A 23,366-nucleotide genomic window follows, 5' to 3' on the forward strand; every position below is an offset into this window, starting at 1 on the left:
ATAGAATGCCCACCAAATATTGTGTTTCCTTCGGGATTCACCAGTTTGTGTTTCCTTCGGGATTCACTAGATATTGTGTTTCCTTTAGGATTCACCAGTTTGTGTTTCCTTCGGGATTCACCAGATATTATGTTTCCTTCAGGATTCACCAGTTTGTGTTTCCTTTGGGATTCACCAGTTTGTGGTTCCTTCGGGATTCACCAGATATTGTGTTTCCTTTGGGATTCACCAGTTTGTGCTTCCTTTGGGATTCACCTGTTTGTGTCTCCTTCAGGATTCACCAGTTTGTGTTTCCAGATATTGTGTTTCCTTCGAGATTCACCAGTTTGTGTTTCCTTCGGGATTCACCAGATTGTGTTTCCTTCGGGATTCATCAGAGTTAGTGGGCATATTTAGCTACAGTAGGATTGAACTCAGTTTTTCATGTATGTATGTGTCCCATGAAGACTAGGACATTTTATATGTTCCACCAAAGGTAGGCATCTAGAGGACATAGATGCCTAACTTGACCCCAGTAATGGGGTTACTTACTGAGTATTTTATACTCATTCTTTCTCATGTTGTTGTTTCAGGTAAGGGTAGATATGTACCGGGGATGGACAAGCATATTTCGTGATCGAGCCACTGGGACTAGTTTTATGCTTCCGCTCATGAGATTTAGATTTCTTTTCAGTTTTTCTTAACTTTCAGTTTCGATGTTTGAAACTTACTATTAAAAATCGTTTTTAGACTTATTTATTGTCATTTATGATTTATGGGTACCCTATTGTTGTTTTTAATATTTGAATTTAATGAAAGCCTTTTGCACTTACCTTATTTATTTAGCATTTATTTCACCATAAAAGAGTGTCGTTTTAAGTTCCATGCATGCATGTATTTAGTAATGGCCTAACTTAAGTCCTAGAGGGTCGGGTCGTTACATTAAGTACTATTGATCCTCTACTAAACAATTAGTCATAGTCTAATATAACTGAACCCCTCTCGGGCCAGGAGAGGGTGTGGCACCACATTATTTAAGACCTAGAATCAGCCTTCAAGGGAACAATTTATCTACTTACTCCAACAATAAGAAAGAAGGGAGTTCATGCTTATATAGTTGTATTCCTAGCTCTGCACCCGGACGAATCCCCAAAATGGTAGGCATATTGAGTAAGAGAATTTGGCCACTCTCATCCATGCAGATCAAAGGACCGCCCTCATAGGCAGGAGTTCACAACTCACGTAGGATTAATATCAAGTCACTTATGGCCATCCTATTGAAATGTAAGTCTTTTTTAGTAACAGTGTTATAAAGAGAGACTATTCATTTCATGGTCTGGTATTATACAAATTCTTTGTATAGGATACCCCTGTTCAAATGTTTCCACATGAATGATCATGATCACATCATTTGTAGTACTTTACAACAATTGTAACAATTACAAAGCGGGTCGTATCCATAATGTCACAAGGATTATGTACCCAACCTTACTCATCTACTACAGACCGTTCAGGTTATTACTTAAAGAGGATCCACCTGTATATCTCTACATGCATGTTTAAGCTTCATCAAATAACCTTGGATTTTATTGGTTTTGGGTTAATGCAACCAATTGTCAAATGAAATAGCACTTATTTTATTAAAAAATAATACGTTTGTTCAAAAACAATTTAGAACTACAAGACCTTGGGATTTTGGGCATCAACCCCAACAAACGGAGTTTTCATATTTACGTATCAATCCTCATTTCCATCTATTTCTCATCTTTTCTTTGTAGATGAAAGTATTTTTTTTTTCCAATGATGGAAAATGGTTGAAGAATGATTAAGATAGTGTTGAAGCCATATGAGAAAGCCTTAGATCAAATAATCAATTTTCATAAATCTATGTTTATGGTCAGCAAAAATACTAGTCTAGATGCTATCCAATCCATATAGAATGGTCTTGGGATTCAATTCACTATATCCCTAAGGCAATATTTGAGTCTCCCCTTCCAAATCTTAAAAAACAAGAGTGAAGATTTAGAAATATTAAGGAGCGTGTTTGGAAAGTCGTCAAGGATGAAATGAGAAATTCTTCTTTACTAGCGGCAAAGAAGTGTTGATTAAAACGGTGGCTCAAAAATCATGATTTATATGATGAGTTGCTTCTAGCTTAAAGGCCTTTGTGTGGAGATCTGCCAAATATTTGCAAGGTTCTAATGGGGTTTGCTCGCAATAAAGCCAAAATACATTGGTGGAGTTGGTCTCGAATGTTTATTAGTAAGGAGGATGGTGGGCTCATTTTTGCAACCTTTATATCTTCAATCAAGCTATGTTGACTAAGTAAAGCTGGCGGATCATTTTGGTGACCCAACAACTTACTTAAGGTGCTCTGAGGTAAGTATTTCAAAACGAAAAAAATTTCTAAATGTAGTTTAGAATATAACTCATCCTACGCTTGGAGAAGCATTTTGTAGGGAAGATCTTTGTTTGAGAAAGGGTATCGATGGAAGGTGGAAATGACCATGTTAACAAATTTCCAATGACCCTTGGCTTTCGAGAGAGAGGAACATAATAACTCTATGAGTACCTCTAGATTTATAGAGGAGAAATGTTGTGTATCTCTTTTTCAATAATTGAGGTTGGGATGGGGAATTGATTCGATCTAGTTTCATTAATGTCGATGGACTCTGTCCTTCATATTCAATGACAAGAGGGCACCATGATGATGAGATCATTTAGGACATTGATAAGTAGAGAGTTTTTACTGTTAAAAGCGCTTATTTTTTGGGTTTAAATATTACAAATTTGAATACAACTATCACGTCTGTTGGGAAGTCTTCGTGACAATCTTTGTGGAATACTAAACCCCCCAAGGTGGAGATCATTTGTTGGAGAATTTTCAGAACATTTTTCCTACCAAATGTAACCTTGCCAAAAAGGGAGTTCATTATGCTCTTTTGTGTCTATTCTGCAAGAAACATGTAGAGATCTCAACACATATTATGTGGAAGTACCCTATTTCTAAATACATCTTGTCTAGATTTATCTAATCTAATGTTAATGTGCTTTGGGATCACAGGTCTCAATGAAGCTATCATGACAATTGGTGTTGAGTTTTTGATCATGTGGCTACTATGGATCTAGTTAAGGTTGTGATCATTATGTGGTAGATTTGAGAAGCTAAGAATAAGATGGTGTTTCAGAAGCAACAGGTTAATGTGGAGTCCATTAATGATTTCATTGGCAAACATATTTTTTAGGCTCATCATGCTGGTGCAAGATCTAATAGTAAAGGCAAGAAGGTGACATGTCTTGACCACACTCTGTCGCTGATTAGATGACATCCCCTTGCAACTTCTTTTCGAAAGTGGAACACAATGTTGCTTAGAACCCGAACTTCAATTCAGGTGGATTAGGTTAGGTGCTTCAAGACAACTTAGATTGGGTTCGATTGGCGAGCCTCAAGTATGTCCTCCACATTAAAGGGTGAAACTTATTGAAATGATGACGATATGCTATAGGCTTGAGAATCTTTCTTCATTAGTATATTGAATACTCTAGTAGAGTCTTATTGCTTGGAAGTAATCAATCTGCTGAATGAGGTTGCTGTCGATATTTGTGAAGTTTCTTTTTTCACTGCGGAGGCTGCAAAATGTGGCAAAGCATTGGGAGTTGTTGTTTATTCTCATATTCGTCGCAACCAGAATAGTTTTGCACAATGTGTTGCTTGCAAAGTTTTGTAGGATTGAGGATTTTCAATTCTTCATACTCCTTATCTTGCATGGTTCAATTCTTCATACCAATCTTGTCTAATGATGTCTTCTTGTAATTGGTTGGGCTTTTGCCTTTTTGATATTTGTCCTGATATACACACACTTCTATCATTAGTTTGTAACTATTTAATCACTATACTCTCAAATTTTTAGCCATTTAATTCATATAATTTCAAAGTTATAGCAATTCAATATCTTACCGTGATAAATTTCATAAAAAATAAGTAATAATTATTATTGAATAACAATTTAATATTTAAAATTTATATAAAAAATTTGAGAAAAAATTAGTAGTAGTTTATTCATATGTGTAAGAAATGTTATCCCATCTCAAAAATAATTTTCACCATAGGTATAGGTTAGGGAATAAAAGATTAATTATTAAAGTTCATAAGCCAAATTAATATACTTTAAAAAATTTATAAACTAAATTGTAACACATTAAAGTTTGAAGATCAAAATTGTTATAGATTTGGAGAGTGATGTTAAGGAAGGTATGATTTTTTTTTTTTTTTTTTTTTCTAATAAACAAAACATCAAAAAACCCTAGCCGCTAACTGACCTGGTGGCGTATATTGTTAAAATGACCTGGTGGCGTTGAACTTCATCCAGCGGCTAATCAAGATTACAGGTTTCCTCTAACTGACCTGGTGGCGTATATTGTTAAAATGCATCCTCGCGTAGGTTAGTAAAACTCACTCAAATCAAGGAAAACCCTAATCGGAAAAAAACCCTAGCCGCGAGGCTCCTTCCCCACTTCTTTATAAAGCGATCTTCATCCTTTCAACTCCATACTCGCAAGCGCCATTCAGGTTAGTCGGTCTATTCATTGATCAAAAGCTATGGTTTCCACAGTCTGATTCTTTCAGTTTTTTCTTCTTTTTCTTCAAAATCTTTTCAATGGAAGAAGGGGACGGTGACGATTGTATCTAAAGGTCTCGTTCGTCGTAACTGGCTGTGTGAAATGGCCTTGACGACCATCCTGATATATCACCACCCATATTCTGAGTCCCTTTATTATGATTTTTCTTTTCATTCTATAGCTTTTCACGAACGGATTTGGTCTTCTATACGTAGATTTTTTTGTAGTCTTTTCCCCGTTTCTGACGGCCGATGATTAAATATTTTTTATTGACAAGCATATGTCTGAATTCATGCCTGTTGACATCTCTAATCTTCTCTATGAGGCCATTTGCGTTATTCCTTTTCCTTCTTAATTGTACTGTGAGGTGATTAGATAAAATGATTTGTTGATGATTTGATTTTTTACTCTTGTCTATGATGAGGAATTTGGTATTCGTACTGTATGATCATTCGTGATTACAATTACCTCTACTGCCTTCCTTCTGAGGCTTTGGGTTTCTGATGTTTTGTTTTGTTTTGTTTTGTTATGTGTTTTTTTTGGTTATGATGCTTTCGTTTTGGATTCGAAAGAATTAACGATCGTGGGCCATATGATGATTGTAAGCATAGTTCAACTGAATGTATTGTGATTATACATCGTTTTTAGTCTTTCGCTCCTATCTGATGACCCATTTTACTTTTTTATTACCATGGTTTTATTTAGGATAATTTAGTAGAAGCTCAACCGATGCTTTAATATTTGTTATCTCCTTGGTTGAACTGAAATCTAGAAATTATCCATTTGACATCTACCATTTTGTTGAATCGAGCGTATGGTCGTTCTCGTTCTTGATGGTTGGGTCTTTGATAAATTGTACAAATTGGGATTTTTATAAAGTTGGTGCGTGTAAGTTTTCAACAAACTTGTATAAACCAATTGCTTTCTCGAACGTTTTATTGACTGAAGTATATGGAGGTGAGACAATCACTGTATACTTCAGAATATTTGGTGTTAACAAATCATTTGATTTGTGTTCGTAATCTTCTAATTAGATATATCTGTTGAAGCCGGTTTGTCAATTCCGAGTTCTCGAGACTAGCAGCAACCTTTCAATTAGATCTGGTGTTTAAGAGAACGCGAATGGTTGAACCAAGTTTAGTCTGAGTTCGGATTGTATAATAACGACACTCAATTGAGTGTTGCTTGGCGTTGTTAAAGAACTATCAGTTGGGACTTTCCACCCAAAGTCTACAAGAGACGGTCATTATCTGTCGTTTTGATTGTATTAATTTTAGATTTGATGAATCTGTGGGACAAAAATTATGAGATAAGTGTTGATTTGGAAACATAGTGAGAGGAGTGAGTTGCAGTAAAATGGGATCATTAGTAAAGAGAAGTATTCAAACGGATGTAAAGCCCAGAAAAATAAAGGTAGTTGTTTTAAGTAGAAAAATCGTTGAAAATGTTTACAAACTATTATTAGTGATAGATGATGATGCTAACTACTTTTACACCTGAATTATAAGCTAAAAATTTGGGAATGAGGATCACATTTACAAATTGTGTTAAAATCTTCGTTGTTAGGTCTTAGGTCAGCAATTGTGGTATTTCGTTAATGGGACTTGTGATAAAGATTATTATAGATGAGTGTACATTATTTTACTTTAAGAAGGAAATAGTAACAAAGAATAAAATAGTAAAAATTTTAGTAAATTGTATTTGGGGGAAGAATTATTCCAAGACAATAAATTCGCCAATAAATTTAACCGTTCGAAATAAAATTTAAGTGCTGCTGTGCTGTATAAGATCATTGCGAATATTCCGATCACGAAGAGTTTTTGATAATTTTTATAAGACGTTGAATTTCAAACCTATGGCAATTGAATTTAGATCCACTAAAAAATATTTTCTTCATTGGAAAGCAATGTCTTGGCCGCAAATTTCAAGTCTTGCCGCGTTTTGCAAAGTTCAGTGGGAGTTTATAGAGATGTTTTTAATTTGGACAAATCTGTTGACACTTTCGGATTTGACAGACATCAAAAAAGAAAATTTGTTAGAATCGAATGTATATCGGTGTGTCGTTGAAAGCTCCACTTATGCTGGTAGTTCCCAATGGTTAACACAATCTCCTAATTCGAGGAAAGATGGAGAAGCAAGTGATGACAGACAAGACCGAATGAATCAAACAAGCATAAAGAAAAACGGGCAAAAGTATTTAATTAGATCCAATAATTATGGATTTGAATTTAATGGAAACGTTTAGATAAAAACATTAAAATTTAAATGGTGGAGGGTTAATAAAAGGTTGCTCCACTCACTTATCTGAAACTGCACGTCTGGTGTTGTTTCCGCAGTTTGGTGGTGTTTGCGTGTGGGGCAAAGATCCAACTTCCAAGGTAACCACAATTTGGAACTCTTCTTGCATGTCGCAATATTTATACTTAATGTCAGACAAATCCCCCTCATTTTTCATTTAGCTTTTGCTATGGATCTTAGTCTAGAGTTATTCTCAACCATCCTTCACGAATAATTGGTATAGTAATTTTTTTAAGGTAATTGTTTAAACAATAATGGGATAATAAACTTAAGCATATTGATCTAATGATTTGAATTGAGTTTCCTTTTAAACATTCTGAGACCTCCATAACACCGTTTACTTGATTCTTTGATGCAAAGCTATCCTTCTCTTTCATAAAGTGTGACCCATACCTTTACATTTATGTGTTTGAATTCTATGCACACTAAAGATTTTTGAATTATCCTATTTGTTAGGCATTTGGTTAGAGATTCTACCAAGTTTCTCCTAGATGTCAAAATCTCTAAGGAGATAATTTGGTTAGAGAATCTACCAAGTTTCTCTTAGATGTCAAAAACTTCAAGGAGATAATTTCTTATTCCAACAATTGTTTATAACCTATGAATCACAGTGCAAAGAAATTAGTACTGATGCCCCCACAATGATGTATTACCCCCCACATACACCTAGTAAGATCACATCTGCTAGTGGAGCTTACTTTGTCTTATCCAATTTGTATCACAATTGGGGATGTGTAAAAAATCTGATCAAACCAACCCAATTTATATGGTTTGGGTTATCAACTTATTTGGGTTGGGTTCTGGTTCATATGTTTACTTAAAATAATTTAAACCAAATCGAATTTATTATTAATTTTTAAAACTATTTTTTACTTATGATACCACATATATTGGTTTTAATTAGATTTAATATCATGATTCTTTGGATAATTTATTCTCCAAAAACTTCTTAAAATAATTTTATAGCACGTTAAAAAGAAAAAAAAAATTCATAATATAAATTCAAATTGTGTTGTTAATCTTAATAATTCAATGATACAATAGTCTATTTTACCTTTGAGATACCTTTATAAAAAAGTAACACTATCAGGATTATGTGTATATCTACTCAATCCACTCACAACACATGTGATATCAAGTCTAATGTAGTTCATAAAAACATATCACTTTCTATAAAGTATTATCTTTGCATATTCAGATTGAGCATATGGGGGGTGAACTATGTTCGGTGATCACAGGGTGGCATGACTGATGGTATGCAAGCGCACAACCAACGTGTGTAGGTGGGTGCATGGTGTCGGGGTGGGTGTTGGTGGGCATTGGGACATGGATGGGCATGGTTGGACGCGACAAGGTAGCACGCACGGGGAAGGTAAACAATTATACTTTGATGCTAGCCCTGTGACACATCGTAAGGTGTTCTTACATGAGCATCCTCAAAATAGTCAAATATCTTTAATAGTTTTTCAATGTAGTATGATTGTTAGAAAGGAAAATCATTTTCAATTTTTCTTATCTTAATACCAAGTATCACATTGATTTTTCCTAAATATTTCAATTCAAAATGAGATGTCAATAACAACTTGGTTATTAATTGCATCTATGTTTTTTCCAAAGATAAGCATAAAAATAGAAAATCATACAATCAACTCAAACAATTTTGAGTAAACACATATATAAAAGGATATGAACAAATAATCACACCATCAATTCAAACAACTTTGAGTAAACATATGTATAAAAAGATATTTAACTCTAGTAATTAAGCATGAGGACTCATGCTTTGAGATGAGGACTCATGCTTTGAGATGAGAGACAAAGTGAAAGCATAAGTAAGAATTGGTTAAGTGTTGAGTAAACCATGTGTTGAACTATGCACAACCAAGAGAGCAAATTAGGGTTGGACGCATAGAGTGAGATTGGTGGGCATATAGGGTATTTAAAGGAGAGAATTTGGCTAAATGTTGGACAACATAGAACACTACAAGTGGAGAAGACCCTAAAGATTGAGTGCTAGGTGTTACAGTCATACATTTTCAAATGGAATTAGATCTAAACTCTAGTTGTCAAAGACTACCTCATAGTTCCTACAATACTTATGCACCACTAAAACATCTCCAACAGGTGTAGAAATAAAGAAGTTCTCAGGCATGCTTTCAACCATCCTATCTATATGTGATGTAAACATGTTAGATATAAATCATGTAGCACCAGGATCTAGTAATACAGAAGTAGACTGGTTAAATAGATTTACTTTACCAGTCACAACATATGGTGCCTCCTCTGCCTCCTGGTGGGTCATTGCAAACACTCCACCCTGTTGCTGAGGTCATCCTACAACTCCTTTCTGTTTAGCTCCACCGGAACCCTCGCCTTTGGCTCCAGTTGACTTTGACTGATCCACTTTTTGAGAAGTCGCCTTTCGCTTTACTTGAGTTCACGAACTAACTGTCGACATTCCCTTTTAAAATGGTCTGTCTGTCCACACTGAAAATAGACGTTTCTCCCAATGTAACATGTCTCTAGATGATGCTTGCCACAATTCACATATAAGGGTTCTTCACCTGTACTAGCTACTGACTCGCTAGCACGTCTAAATCCCGATTGACTAACTGAACCAAATGCAGGTCTTGTTAGTCCTGCTCGAACCTTGTAGGCTCACAGCTCTCTATCCATTCATAGTTGACTGTCCAGAGAAATGAGGCCTGAAACTCTTACCTCTTGATTCCACTGGAGCTCTCTGGTGTTTTTCTTTTCCTTTCTGCACCTGATCAACATCTGCTAGGCTTCTCTCAACTCTAATATTTGTCTCCACTAACTGAGTGAAATCCACCCAGTTAGCTGTAGAAGTGACTGTACAGATTTCCATCCTCAAACCATTCTCGAACCTCCTATATCTATCTTTTTCTTTTGTTATGATTGGAAGAGCATATTGAGACAGCTCCGTAAATTTTTGCTCATATTTAGTGACAATCATCGATCCCTAAACTAGTATGAGAAACTCATCTCTTTTAGTTTCTCTGAAAGAGCTAGGATAATACTTATCTTTAAAAGCTTTCATGAACTTTGACCAGGTCATAACCTCTGATTGATTCCTTCTGGCGTCTACGATCTTCCACCATTTCTAGACTTCTTTCAGCAATAGGAACATCATTAACCGACCTTACGGTCGTCAAGGCATTTCATCACGTTAAAGCACTTCTCAATCAAATCTAGCCAGACCTCAGCATCTGCCGAATCTGTGGCACCTTCGAACGTCGTCGCACCTAAGGCTTTGAGCCTTTCGATGCCATACTTCTTTTCTGGGTCTGCCTGTATGGACCCTACACTTGCCGCCAACCTCTGGACGATCCTATCAAGCACCATTTCCTCTAACTGAGGATCTGCTCTTACCTGTGGAGTACTTGACTCACCCTTTGAAGTCGTTTCCTGAACACTCTACCTTTCCTCTTATTTGGATCCCCTCGTACCTCAGGATTTCTAACGGTAGGGTTAGGGCCCCCCTCTGTCCTCTGCTTGCTCCGCCTACCACTCATTCTTGGCATCCTTACCTAATTATAAAGTACATATGTTAGGGACTCACAATATGGACCTGAACTAATGCATGAACTCTCTCTCTTTCCCAAAACTTTATGCTCTAATACCAACTTGTCACACCTCCTCCAAGATTACCCTTTTAATCTAGAAAAGAATGTGACGACAACAGTTACCAACCTTTTTGTGATATTTACTGTCTAACCTACATCCTTAACCTGCTTAGAAATCCCTGGAATACATAAATAACAGTTTAAAATACTTAAACTCAGATAACACAACTAGGGTTAAGCACACAATGTATTTACATCATTAACATATACAGAGTTCAGTGGGTCCCAACACTTAGCCCTAGTCCCTAACATGAACAACACTTGCATACAACATTAACAAGTAAACACCTAAAAATTCTCTTTAAATTGGAGTCTTTTGAGTGGTAGAGCAGCAGTACAGTTAACCTCAGGGGAGATGACCACTACCGGGAGAGGAGGAAAACATTTAAAAAAAAAAAAAACGAGTGAGCTACTAGCCAAATGAGTGACTAATAAATCATAAGCATCATGCTTAAAACTAGAATCTGCCAAGCAAACTCATACTTAAAACTTTTAAAACATAACAAAGCTTAAAGCATAGCTTAACATGATCCTTGGTTGAGAGAGAATCCTTTTGCGCAATCCTTCAACGATAAACCTTAGTTGGTGTAGAGTATTCTCAACACAATCAATGTCAACTCTACCTACGTACACGTGGTAACAACTAAGTACCGTCATACCTTAGGTACTACTGCTCAAATACCTTCTCAAGTCTTTCAGTATCAAGCTTAACTTAATCAATATAAAACTTATTCATTAAAAACATGTACCCTTAAAAGCATAATATCATGAAACATAAGCTTAACATCTTTAATATATAAACATGATTTCTAATGCATTCTTCATGAGCATTAAGAGCATAAATACTCAAACATGCTTTAATAAAATTCTTAAAGATAGGCATGCGTTAAAAGAGCAAGTTTGCCTGGTAACATTCTTTAAAAATAAGCTAGCATGAGTTTGAACTTTAAGTAAAACATGAGTTTACTTAAAACATTTGGAAAGCACTTAATCTTTGTCACTCACAGCCTTGGGCGTTCCTCCTAGGGTTGATAAGCTTTTTCTATTGGTGCTAATCCTGTGGACATGAACAACATGTTTAGCCAATGCTCATGGCCTCCTTGTTGTTAGGGTTGATGCCCTAATTCTCGTAGGGTCTTATAGTTTGTAAACCTTGTATGAACAAACGTTTATGTGATTTATAATGTTTGATATTTTATTCACTTTGTCTATGAAATATATGATATTTTAATTGCATTAATCACAATCAATAAACTAACATCCAAGGTTATCGTTGTAACTTAAACATGTATGTGGAGATATACAGGTGAATCATGTTTAAATGATAACCTAAATGGTTTGTAGTATATGGATAAGGCTAGATACCTTATCTTGGTGACACTACGAGTATGACCCACTTTGTAGGTGTTACAAATGTTGTAAAGTACTACAAATGATATGATCCTAATCATTCATGTATTAGACATGCGAGTGGGGATATTCTATACAAAGGAATTTGTATAGGATTGGACCACGAAATGCTTAATCTCATTATATAACACTGTTCATTATAGAAACTTTCATTTCACTAGGATGACCATAGGTAACATGACCTGAATACTAAGTGAGTTATGCACTCCTGCCTATGAGGGCGATCTTTTGATTTGTATGGGTGAGAGTGGCCAGATTGCCGACTCAACAAGCCTACAATTTTGGGGATTCGTCTGACTGGGGAGTTGGAAACTCAGCTACACAAGATGGAATTCACTCCTTCCCCAAAGCAAGGGTAAATAGATAAATTGCTCTCTTAAGGGTTGATTTTGGGTCTTGAACAATGTGGTGCCACACCCTCTCCTAGCCCGAGAATATTTTAGTTATAGTGGAACTATGATCTATTGTTCATTAGAGGAACCAGTGGTACTTTGGATCGGAATTCGAAATTCCCCTGTTTTCATCCAAACAATAATATTGTTTGGAAATTGACATAATAGGAATGAATATTTCATTACCGAGATTTGATTATGAGTTATTAACTGAGAAAATGAACAAAAATTCGCAATTTGAGGAGAACAGCCCCTAAAGATCCTAATGAATTCCTAAGCCTACAGAAGCTCGTGGAGTTAGATGTAACTACAGTGGCAAAACAGTAATTTGGTCCAGCTTCACTTACGAGCAATTTGTGAAAGGTCATCATATTGTTGATTGGTTATATCTAATAAACACGAAAATATATTTGCAGTGCGAAGAGTGCAACTATCGGTCTTTAGTGGAGTGTCTGACAGTTAATGGATGGTGGATAATGTAATTAAAGAGGTTAATTAATTATTTATGTACGGTTGGAGCTTCAAGCTATAGGTCCATAAGGTACCCTTGATAGCTCAAAAGAATTTAGTTGAAAATCAGTTTTTGGGTTAATTTGAATTGTTCAAATTAATAAGAGAGAATTTAATTATATGATACAATCAAATTGATTTAATTATATATGATATAATTGACATAATGTATTTGATACATTATAGTTTAATTGGAGGAATAAATATTTGAATGTGATTCAAATGTCTTTTCTATAAATAAGATTCATAATTGTTAAATTTAATATAAATATGATTTATTAAATGCCATAAAAAAGAGAAAAAGAACTATAGTTTATATTGTATATGATGCAATATTAAAATTATATGTTATAAATATAATATGACAAGTTGGTTATCATATTTATTTATATTATTAATTATTTGATAATTAATTCTCTTTTTTTCTCTCTAACCACCTTAGTGGGAGGTTAGTTGATTTTTTTTAATGGTAAATGGAATAAATAAAAATATGATTTTATTATTCCATTCTTAGACACACGATTTGCATCAGAATCTATATGATAGATTGAGAGCACATACGATATACTCAAAAGTCTACACAAATGTAGGATTTGCTATGTGATAGTGTTTTTCCTCAATCGTCTTCCTCCTCCAATCCCTAAACTTCCTCTTAACCAAAATAGCCAGAGCCCACCACTCCTGGGTTCTCACCTCGAGAATATCAAGGTCACCAAGTGGTAGTGTCCTTCATTTTTGGTTCGAGTGTTTTGGTTGTTGTTTCTTCGAGGAGAGTTCGTTGCTGTTCAAGGAGTTCGAGGAATTTACGTGAAGAAGAGTTCTTCAAAGGTATAATCATTTGAACTCTTTTTCTAGTTTCGAAAGCATGCTGTAATTTATGTTATGATGCATACTCTGTACTGTTTTACTGCAAACATTTGTTTTCAATCGAAATGAGATTTGGACGATCCGCTTCCGCTCATAGGTTCTTTGTAAAATGAGTTCCTTCACTTGTGAGACTATCTCACATAAACTAGCTTAACATTAAACGTAAAACTTCACATTCTAGCTCAATGCATACCTCCCTTATGCGTTCAACACTTAGAAAATCCTTGAGTGATGGCACTAGCCTATGCGGCCAACAATCATCAGCTCATGCGCCAACGCATGCCTCATGTGTTCAATCAGCTGCGCGCCAATGCACACCCTTCGCAACCTTGTGCTCAGCGCCTCGTGCGCCTACTTGCACAGCCTCACTCGCAACTTGCCGCACAACCTATCGCCCACACAGCGCCCCCCTTGCACTCATGGCTTCAGCACACGCCCGCACGTTCTAATGCATACCAGTGCATCCTTATGCCCAGCTCAACGCGACGCTCAACCTGCCCTTCCCACATGCCTACTATTGAGTTGTATGTCCTAAAACTCACAGTTTGTAATGTCAAACATATTCTATTATCAATAAAGATGTTATTGATATTTGTTCAATAAAATTTGTTGTTGAGTCTGTTAATTGCACTTGTAATGAAAAAATCCAATAAACTAAGATCCATGGCTATTACATGAATACTTGGACGTGGAGACATAAAGATGGATCGAGTTCAAGTAAACAACCAAAATGGTCTATAGTATGTGAATAAGGTTGGGTACCTTATTCTGGTAACACGATTGGATACGACCCACTTTGTATCTAGTACAAACGATGTGATCCTGAATCGTTCATGGGAGACATGCGAGTGGAGGCATCCTATGCAAAGAGTTTGTATAAGAGCAGGACCAAGAAATAAGTCACTCTTACTTTATAACGTTGTTTACTTTTTAAGACTGATTGTTTCAAATCGATGATCTAGGTAACTCGACCTTAATCCTGAGCTAACTATGAACTACTGTTTATTCAGGATTATCTTTAGATTTGCATAGGTGAGAGTTAGCTTAATAAACCTCCCATTTCAGGGGTAAAACTAGGTAGATAGCTAAGTACATAGGGTGCAAAATGGAAGTCACTCTTACCCGTCTCTCGGGATAGTAGAGAGGTTGTTCTCTTAAGTACTGATTCTAGGTCTTGAACAAGGAGCCCCATCCTTTCATTGGCCCGACAGGGACTCTATTTAGTGATTGGATCACAAACCTATTATTCATTAAAGGATCAGTGGGACTTAAGGAGCAAGATGTAATTTCGGGGGAAAACCAACATTAGCTCCAGCCATTATTACAAACAATCAGTGAAGGGTCAACTTACTGATTATGGTTAAGTCAAGTAGACAGAAATATATCTACAGTGAGGAGAGTGCAACCATCGAGCTATAGTGGTGTGTCTCGGTGGTTAACCAATATTGATTAATTCGGATTAAAGAGTTTAACCGATTAATCTCAAATCGTTGGAGCTCATGATCTATAGGTTTATAAGGTCCCTCTACTAGCTCGTAAAAGATTAAATCTTGGATTGAAATATTGAGCAAATTTGAAGTGTTCAAATTCGAAATTAGGGTGAAATCTCAATTTAGGATTTGGATAATTATATTCGATATAATTAACGTTTAATTTTATTGAAAATTAAACGTAATTGAAGCGTTCAAAATATTTAAATAATTTAATATTTGAAATTAAATTAATATTTATTTAATTAATTGAATTAAAATTAATTTCAAATTTAAAAAGGAAATTCAATTTTTGAAATTGAATGTAAGTTATATTTAATTTACTTTTAAATTAAATGTAATTAATTAATTTAAATTTGAGCTACTTGATAAATTTAGTGGATTTATCCCAAAATGGGATTTAGATGGATTTTTCCATATTTCAACACCTAGCCCACTTCTTAAGTATAATTTAAAGTGTCAAATTGTCGAATATGTGTGCTTGCATATTTAAGATTGATAAAAGATTCTATTTCTGAAATTGACGTGGAAAGCAATATGAAATTTAGAGAAATTTATACAAAAATCAGTTTTGTTCTTAAACCTTTCCAATTCCACCTCAATCCCTTCCAGTTCAGAGTTCCACCACTTAAATCCAAGGCTGAGAATAGTAAAAAAGATTCTCTTGGTGGTTTACTCAAGAAATTGAAGGTCAATTTGGTGGAACTTGCAAGGATTAAGTGGAATTCTTCAAAGGTATACTTGTTGAAACCCTTTTCTGTTTGAAGTTTTTTTATTAACATGCTTTATTCTCAAATTAAGTGTAATTAGAGTGCTTAATGATTTTGTTATCTTCCGCTTTATGCATGTTTATTCCATCACCTACAGCCTGCTTGGGTTAAGCTGCTTTGCTCGCTCAACGGTTGCAGCCACATGCTTGTTTAACCAAAACTCCAAATTAAACTTGGAGCTCGAATAACTAATTTTTCAGGCCTTTTCTTGGAAAAATTCCTTCTACAAACTTATTTAAAAATATCTTAACTTACATACCTTAAAATTTGGGCTCTAAATTTCTCTTGGTTTGGCTTAAAGCCTTCAATCTTCACCACTGACCTCTTTTGCATGAGTGAACTACTCAAACCGAGCTCCTTAATTGAGGCTTCCTTTTTATACGAAAATCTACATGCCTTTCTTTTAATCTTATCAATGCAAGGCCCTATTCTTCAACGCTTATTCGGGTATGGCACCTCCAACACACACACCAATTAGTCAGTGTATTCCTTGGTGTCTCTTGCGTGCATCACTTGGGCTGGTGACCATCGCATGGTCCTGCTTGCCCACACAACTCATCTGGCCAATGCATGCAACCTCACCTAGCCAACGCACATTATAGCCCCATCGCCTAGGCGCCCTTTCCATGTCACGTGCATCCTTACCCCTTTAACCTTACATGAGCTTTGGTTGGCGCATTGCCCATGCTAACGCATGGCAACAACTCGACCTACACTTAGCCACTCATTCCATACCTTATGCCGATCATGCGCTTAACTAACCTCAAGATACAAGGCTGCCACACACTTCAATGCCCTTGAACGCATGGGCTTTCAAGCATGGCACATCTAGCTTCCACACTTAACCAAAATTTCCTTACTAAGTGTCATTAATACCTTGCTACTCGAGAGCCTTGTTTCTCAATGTTTAGAACTATTCCTTATTATTAACCATCTTCAAGCTTCCCTACAAATATAATATTAGCTTTTACTTATTTTTAATTAACATAATAATTAAATGGAGAAAATAGGGTTCGAGGTTTACAATTCCGTTCAGCCTGGCTCCCCTTCATCTACAAGATTATGTATGGTTTTCCTGGCACTGCCTCATATATACGAGATAACTTTGATTCGCCTAGCTGTGCCTCATATGTGAGATCAAGTCTGGTTCACCTTACTCCGCCTTATATGTGAGATCAATTCCGATCAGCCTAGCTTCGCCCCATCTACAAGATCACATATGGTTTGCTTGACTCTACCTCATATGCGAGATCAAGTCTGATCCGCCTGGCTCCGTCTTATATACAAGATCAAGTTTGTGAAGGAACTAAATTTACAAGATCCATGAGCAGAAGCGGATCGTCCAAATTCTATTTTGATTGAAAACAAATATTTACAGTAACCATACAAATTATGCAACTTAACAAAAATTTCAGCATGCTTTTGGACAAAAAATAGAGTTAAGAGATTATAACTTTGAAGAACACTTCTTCACGTTAATCCCTCGAACAATCAAAAACTCTTTGAACAGTCACGAACTCCTCGAACAACAACCAAACTTGAACCAAAAGGAAAGGACACTACCACTTGGTATCCTCGGTATTCTCAGGGTGAGAACCCAGGAGTGGTGGGCTCTGGCTATTTTTTGGTTAGGAGGGAGTTTGTGAGTTTAGAGGAGGAAAACGATTGAAGATGAACACACTATCACATTAAGAATTCTTCAATCGTGTAGTGAACAAAGTCTATTGTATAGGCTCTGTTGAAATTGTGTAGATTTTCTCTCGAGTTGTGTAGCTTGTTATGGAATAATAAAATACTATTTTTTTTTATTCCATTTGCCATAAAAAACTAACCTACCTCCCACTAAGGTGGCTAGAGAGAAAAAAAGGATTTATTATCCAAAAAATTAATAATATCAATAAATATGATAACTAACTTATCATATTATATTTATAATCTGTAGTTTTAATATTGCATCATATACAATATAAACTATAGTTCTTTTTCTCTATTTTATGACATTTAATATAAATCATATTTATATTTAATTTGTTGGGGTTGATGCCTTAAATCTCGTAGGGTCCTGTAGTTTGCAAACACTTGTATGATTAAACACTTTGTGATTTATAATATTGTTGGGATTAGTGTCCTAATTCTCCTGGAGTCTCGTAGTTTGTAAACTATACACATTGTTATGAATAAAACAAGAGTTATTTTATTTAGCATTTACTCATATCTAATAAACAAAGCTTCATGGTTATTGTATGTAAACTTAAGCATGTCTATGAGATATACAAGTGGATCATGCCTTAACTGATAACCTAAAACAAGGTCTGTAGTATAAGGATTAAGGAGGGATACCTGATCCTTGTGACACTACGGATATGATTCGCTTTGTAGATGGTTGCAAGTGTTGTGAACTACTATAGATGGTAGATCCTGACCATTCATGTGGAGACATGCGAGTGGGGGTATCCTATACAAAGAGTTTGTATAAGACCGGACCACGAGATGATTCGTCTCTTTATATAACGCTGTTGATACTTGAGACTTACATCTCACCTAAACGACTATAGGTGACATGACTTCAATCCTGAGTGTTTTAGGAACTCCTGCCTTTGAGGACAGTCCTTTGATTAGTATGGGTGAGAGTGGCCAGATTGCCAACTCAACATACAGAGCCTACAACTCCTGGATTCTCACACCGAGAATACCAAGGTAATCTTATTGTGATGTCCTGTTTTGTTTGAGGATCGAGTTTTATTCGCTGGTGATCGAGGAAGTTCCAATTGTTTGTTGCATTCATGCTGTTCGTTGCGTTCGTGACAAATCGAGGGAAATACTTGAAGAAAGGGTTCTTCAAAGGTATTGTTTCTCTCATCCTTTGTATTTACTTTGAAGCATGCTCTAATTTATCTTTAATGCATAATCATTTCTGTATGATTGTAAATGTTTGAGTTCTTTCACAATGGAGTTTGGAACGATCCGCTTCTACTCAAAGGTCCTCTAGTTTTAGAGTTCTTTCAAAATTTAACAACTATGAATCTCATTCATAGATAATATATTTGAATCACATTCAAATATTTATTCCTCCAATTAAACAATAATGTGACAATACATTATATCAATTATATCATATATAATTGAATTAATTTAATTATATCATATATAATTAAATTCTCTCTTATTAATTTGAATAATTCAAATTAACCCAAAAACTGATTCTCAACTAAATCATTTTGAGCTACCAAGGGGACCTTATGAACCTGTAGCTTGAAGCTCCAACGGTACATGAATAATTAATTAAATTTTTTAATTACATTATCCACCATCTGTTAACTGTCGGGCACTCCACTAAAGACCGACAACTGCACTCTTAGCACTACAGATATATCTATGTGTCCGTTAGATATAACCAATCAACAGTACGATGACCCTTCACAAATTGCTTGTAAGTACAGTTGGGCCAAAATTATCGTTTTGCCCCTGTAGTTACCTCTAACTCCTTAAATACCACTGATTCCTTTAATAAACAATATTCATAGTTTCATGATGCGTTGATTTATCATGCGATGATCATACAGGTTTTCCTAACAAAGCCTAAGTATAAGCCTTCTTAGGTTCCTGGTAAGTCCAGGGTCGAACACAGGGACTACAAATAGATCTGCGACGACTCTCTGATTCTATTGCGGTAGTGATAAAGAAGTAGATGGTGTTTTGATTTAGACTTTCCTATGCGATGGAGTCGAACGTGGAGTAATGAAAGCATAGATTTATAACAAGTATGCTATGAAGGGGTTAAGAAGGGATTTAGCTAACATTTCCTAAGATTTTGTACAAGTTATGCGATCATGCCATACACAAATATTAGTATTACATTTCCCAATGCAAAATGCCACATTTCCTAATTCTAGGACGCATGCGATGTGTATGAGAAACAATAGATAGAACTTATTTCTAAGTTTCTACTCTTGCTTACGTGATCTAATCTGAGTCTCTCAAGCCTAGATTCTGTCTTCAGACTACTCTCTTAAGTACATCCAAATGATGAATGATGCATACATAAGACAAGATGATCGCATAAAATACATATCTTAAGTCATGCTAGCTAAGTACTTCTCAACCCATTCAGAAATTTAGCTACTCATGCACGGTGTGGAAAAATTGAACATAAATCGAAATGAAGTTTTCATTTTCTGCAAATAAAGTATTGAGTACAAAATAACAACTGGATTTGAGAAATAACGAGCCAGGTAGCAATGTTTTGCTTCCTGTGGCCTTTTACACTGCTCTTTATCACTTCAACTCTGTTCTAGTTGCAGATTCTTGCTCTCGCAAGGGTTGGCCTTCTCTCCTTTGTATTGTTTTCCGGCAGTCTCTCAATCTGTTCGAGAATGATTTCTCTTGGCTTTGCCTCGCCTCCTCTGTTCTCTCCATCTCTGTGTATATGTATTGCGTATATATCTCTCTCTCTGGTAGCATTCAGTATTTATAGATTTCAAGGCGAAGCAGCTTTTCTTACTAATGATTGCAATGATGGGCAACATTAATTTCCCTACTATGTTGCGCCATTTAAAAGTCACAGAAAGTTCAATGTACTTGCAACAACATGGTTTTTAACGGCTTGTCAACTGAATTCGAAATCGATCGTTATCAGCTTTACGTCCCATCATGATTTATTATGTTGTCGCCTTGATGCGAGGTCTTTATGTGATCACTTTTTAAGAAACTTCTCACTATCGCATGACTTGCGATTGCAACTTCAAGCGCACTGTTGCATTGTACCCTTGGATCGCAATTTCATATGTGCCATCGCATTGTACCTGCACAAAATAGGCAAATTAACTGTTTTTATGCGATGAGCATTAGCGATCGCAATTCCTTTTAGTTTGGCACTTTCAGACATGATGTGTCCTATTTTACCATCGTTTTCTCTCATTGTTTTACTAATTTGAGCTATAATAACTTGTATTTCTACCAGTTATCATCCCACTATGACTAAACCCCTCTCGGGCCAGGAGAGGGTGTGGCGCCACATTATTCAAGACCCCGAATCAACCCTTAAGGGAGTAATTTATCTACTTACCCCAGCTTCAGGGAAGGAGTGAATTCCATCTTGTGTAGCTGAGTTCCCAACTCCCCAATAAGACGAATTCCCAAAATGGTAGACTTATTGAATCGGCGATCTAGCCACTATCACCCATATAAATCAAAGGACCACCCTCATAGGCAGAAGTTCACAACTCACTAAGGATTAAGGTCATGTTACCTATGATCATCCCAGTGAAATGAAAGTCTCTATTATGAACGATGTTATATAATGAGACTAAGCATTTCGTGGTCCAGTCTTATTCAAACTCTTTTGTATAGAATATCTCCGCTCGCATGTTTGATACATGAATGATCAGGATCAGATCATTTGTAGCACTTTACAATATTTGTAACACCTACAAAGCGAGCTATACTCGTAGTATCACCAGGATAAGGTATCCAGCCTTATCCATATACTACAGGCCACTTAGGTTATCACTCAAACATGATTCACCTGTATGTCTCCACATACATGTTTAATTTACAACGCTAACCTTGGATGTTAGTTTATTGGTTTGTGGTTAATACAACTAAAATATCACATATTTAATAGACAAACTAAATAAATTATCAAATATTATTAATCACATACAAGTTTGTTCATACAAGGTTTACAAACTATAGGACCCTACGAGATTTAGGGCATCAACCCCAACAATCTCCCACTTGTCTTAAAGCTAGTGGGGTGTACAAGATAAGAAAATACAAGTACACAAAACAATAAACTAGGGCATAACACGCCTAGTACAAGATCTCCCCCTTGCCCTAGGCCAGCCGTGGTCTGTCCAATAAACCCATACTATACAGGTGGCACTCAAACATTGTAGCCGTGAGGGCTTTCGTAAACAGATCAGCAACGTTGTGCTCCGAAGCTATCTTCGTGACAATCACGTCCTCTCGATGCACAATCTATCTGATGAGATGATACTTCTACTCTATGTGCTTGTTGTGCTTATGACTCCTAGACTCACGGGAATTAGCCAAAACACACTATTATCATAATAAAGTGTGATGGGCTTTGACACGTCTGGAACAATTTCTAGATCAGTCAGGAATTTCCTGAGCCAAATGGCCTCCTTAGTAGCTTCACAACTGCTACATACTCAGCCTCTAGGGGCGAGTCTACGATGTACCCCTACTTGGTGCTTCACCATACTACAGCTCCTCCATTAAGAATGAACACCGATCCTAAAGTGGATTTCTGAGAATCCCTATCAGTCTAAAAATCAGAGTCCGTGTATCCTTTAAGGATCAAATCCTTAGAACCATATATAAGCATGTGGTCCCTCGTTCTCTATAGATACTTGAGGATGTTCTTGACGACTGTCCAATGATCATGTCCTGGATTAGACTGATATCTACTAACTATCCCCACTGCATAGCAGATGTCAAGTCTAGTACATAACATCGCATATATTAAACTGCCCACAACAGATGCATAGGGGACCCGTCTCATTTCCTCAACCTCTTGAGGTGTCTTAGAACACTCTTTCTTAAACAAAGTAACTCCGTGTTTGGAAGGCAATATGCCCCTCTTGGAGTTCTGTATCGAATATTTGATCAACATCTTGTCAATATACGATGCCTGTGATAGTGCTAGCATTTTGTACTTTGGATCCCAAAAGATCTGGATACCAATAAAAAACGGAGCCTCTCCCAAATCTTTCATTTGGAATTTGGTCCCTAGCCAGTTCTTAACTGTAGTCAGTAAGCCTACATCATTCCCAATGAGTAAGATATCATCTACATACAACACTATGAAAACTACTGAGCTATTGATGATCTTCTTGTAGACACAATTCATACCAACGTTTTGATCAAAGTCATAAGATTTGATCGTAGTATCAAACCTTATGTTCCAAGATTGAGATGCCTGTTTCAATCCACCAATTCAGCTTGCAAACCTTTTGCTCTTGACCTTGGACTATGAATCCCTCAGGGTGCACCATATAAATGGTCTCCTCAAGATTGCCATTCAGAAAAGTAGTCTTGACATCCATTTCTTATATCTCATAGTCATAATATGAGACAATGAATAGAAGGATCCGGATAGACTTCATCATGGCAATAGGCAAGAAAGTCTCCTCATAGTTGACTCTCTACCTAGGTATAACCCTTTGTCACCAGTCTAGCCTTGAAGGTTTGTAGCTTCTCATCAGCACTCCGTTTCCTCTTGTAGATCCATTTACAACCTATAGGTTTAACCCCATCAGGTTGATCTACAAGATCCCAAACTAAATTAAAGTACATAGACTCCATTTCGAGATCCATGGCTTTGATCCATTCATCTCTGTCAACATTCTCCATTGCCTT

The 23,366-nt window shown here is 36.2% G+C and overlaps 1 protein-coding gene and 3 non-coding genes across 5 annotated transcripts in view; all 4 read left to right on the plus strand.

Moving 5' to 3' along the window:
* Positions 1-4,413: 4,413 nt before the first annotated feature.
* LOC150037787 (uncharacterized) overlaps positions 4,414-23,366 on the plus strand; it is a 35,557-nt gene continuing 16,604 nt past the window's right edge. The window contains exons 1-2 of one of the 2 annotated variants that reach the window (XM_090310559.1): positions 4,434-6,977; positions 8,096-8,269. In XM_090310559.1, coding sequence (XP_090166685.1) covers positions 8,149-8,269 — 121 coding nt within the window. In that variant the 5' untranslated portion in view covers positions 4,434-6,977; positions 8,096-8,148. Of the gene's footprint in view, positions 8,270-23,366 lie in introns of both variants that reach the window. The other variant, XM_090310558.1, reaches the window with a different exon arrangement.
* Positions 4,649-4,749, plus strand: LOC120072387 (small nucleolar RNA Z43). Its single transcript, XR_005480449.1, has one exon. It is a non-coding gene; the product is annotated as a small nucleolar RNA Z43 (small nucleolar RNA).
* LOC120072391 (small nucleolar RNA U83) lies at positions 5,011-5,091 on the plus strand. Its single transcript, XR_005480452.1, has one exon. It is a non-coding gene; the product is annotated as a small nucleolar RNA U83 (small nucleolar RNA).
* On the plus strand, positions 5,183-5,273 carry LOC120072386 (small nucleolar RNA snR60/Z15/Z230/Z193/J17). The gene has a single exon (XR_005480448.1). It is a non-coding gene; the product is annotated as a small nucleolar RNA snR60/Z15/Z230/Z193/J17 (small nucleolar RNA).

The sequence above is a fragment of the Benincasa hispida genome, chromosome 2 (genome assembly GCF_027475165.1).
Source record: "Benincasa hispida cultivar pf3 chromosome 2, pf3_genome.v1.1, whole genome shotgun sequence".
In the NCBI taxonomy this organism is placed as follows: domain Eukaryota; kingdom Viridiplantae; phylum Streptophyta; class Magnoliopsida; order Cucurbitales; family Cucurbitaceae; genus Benincasa; species Benincasa hispida.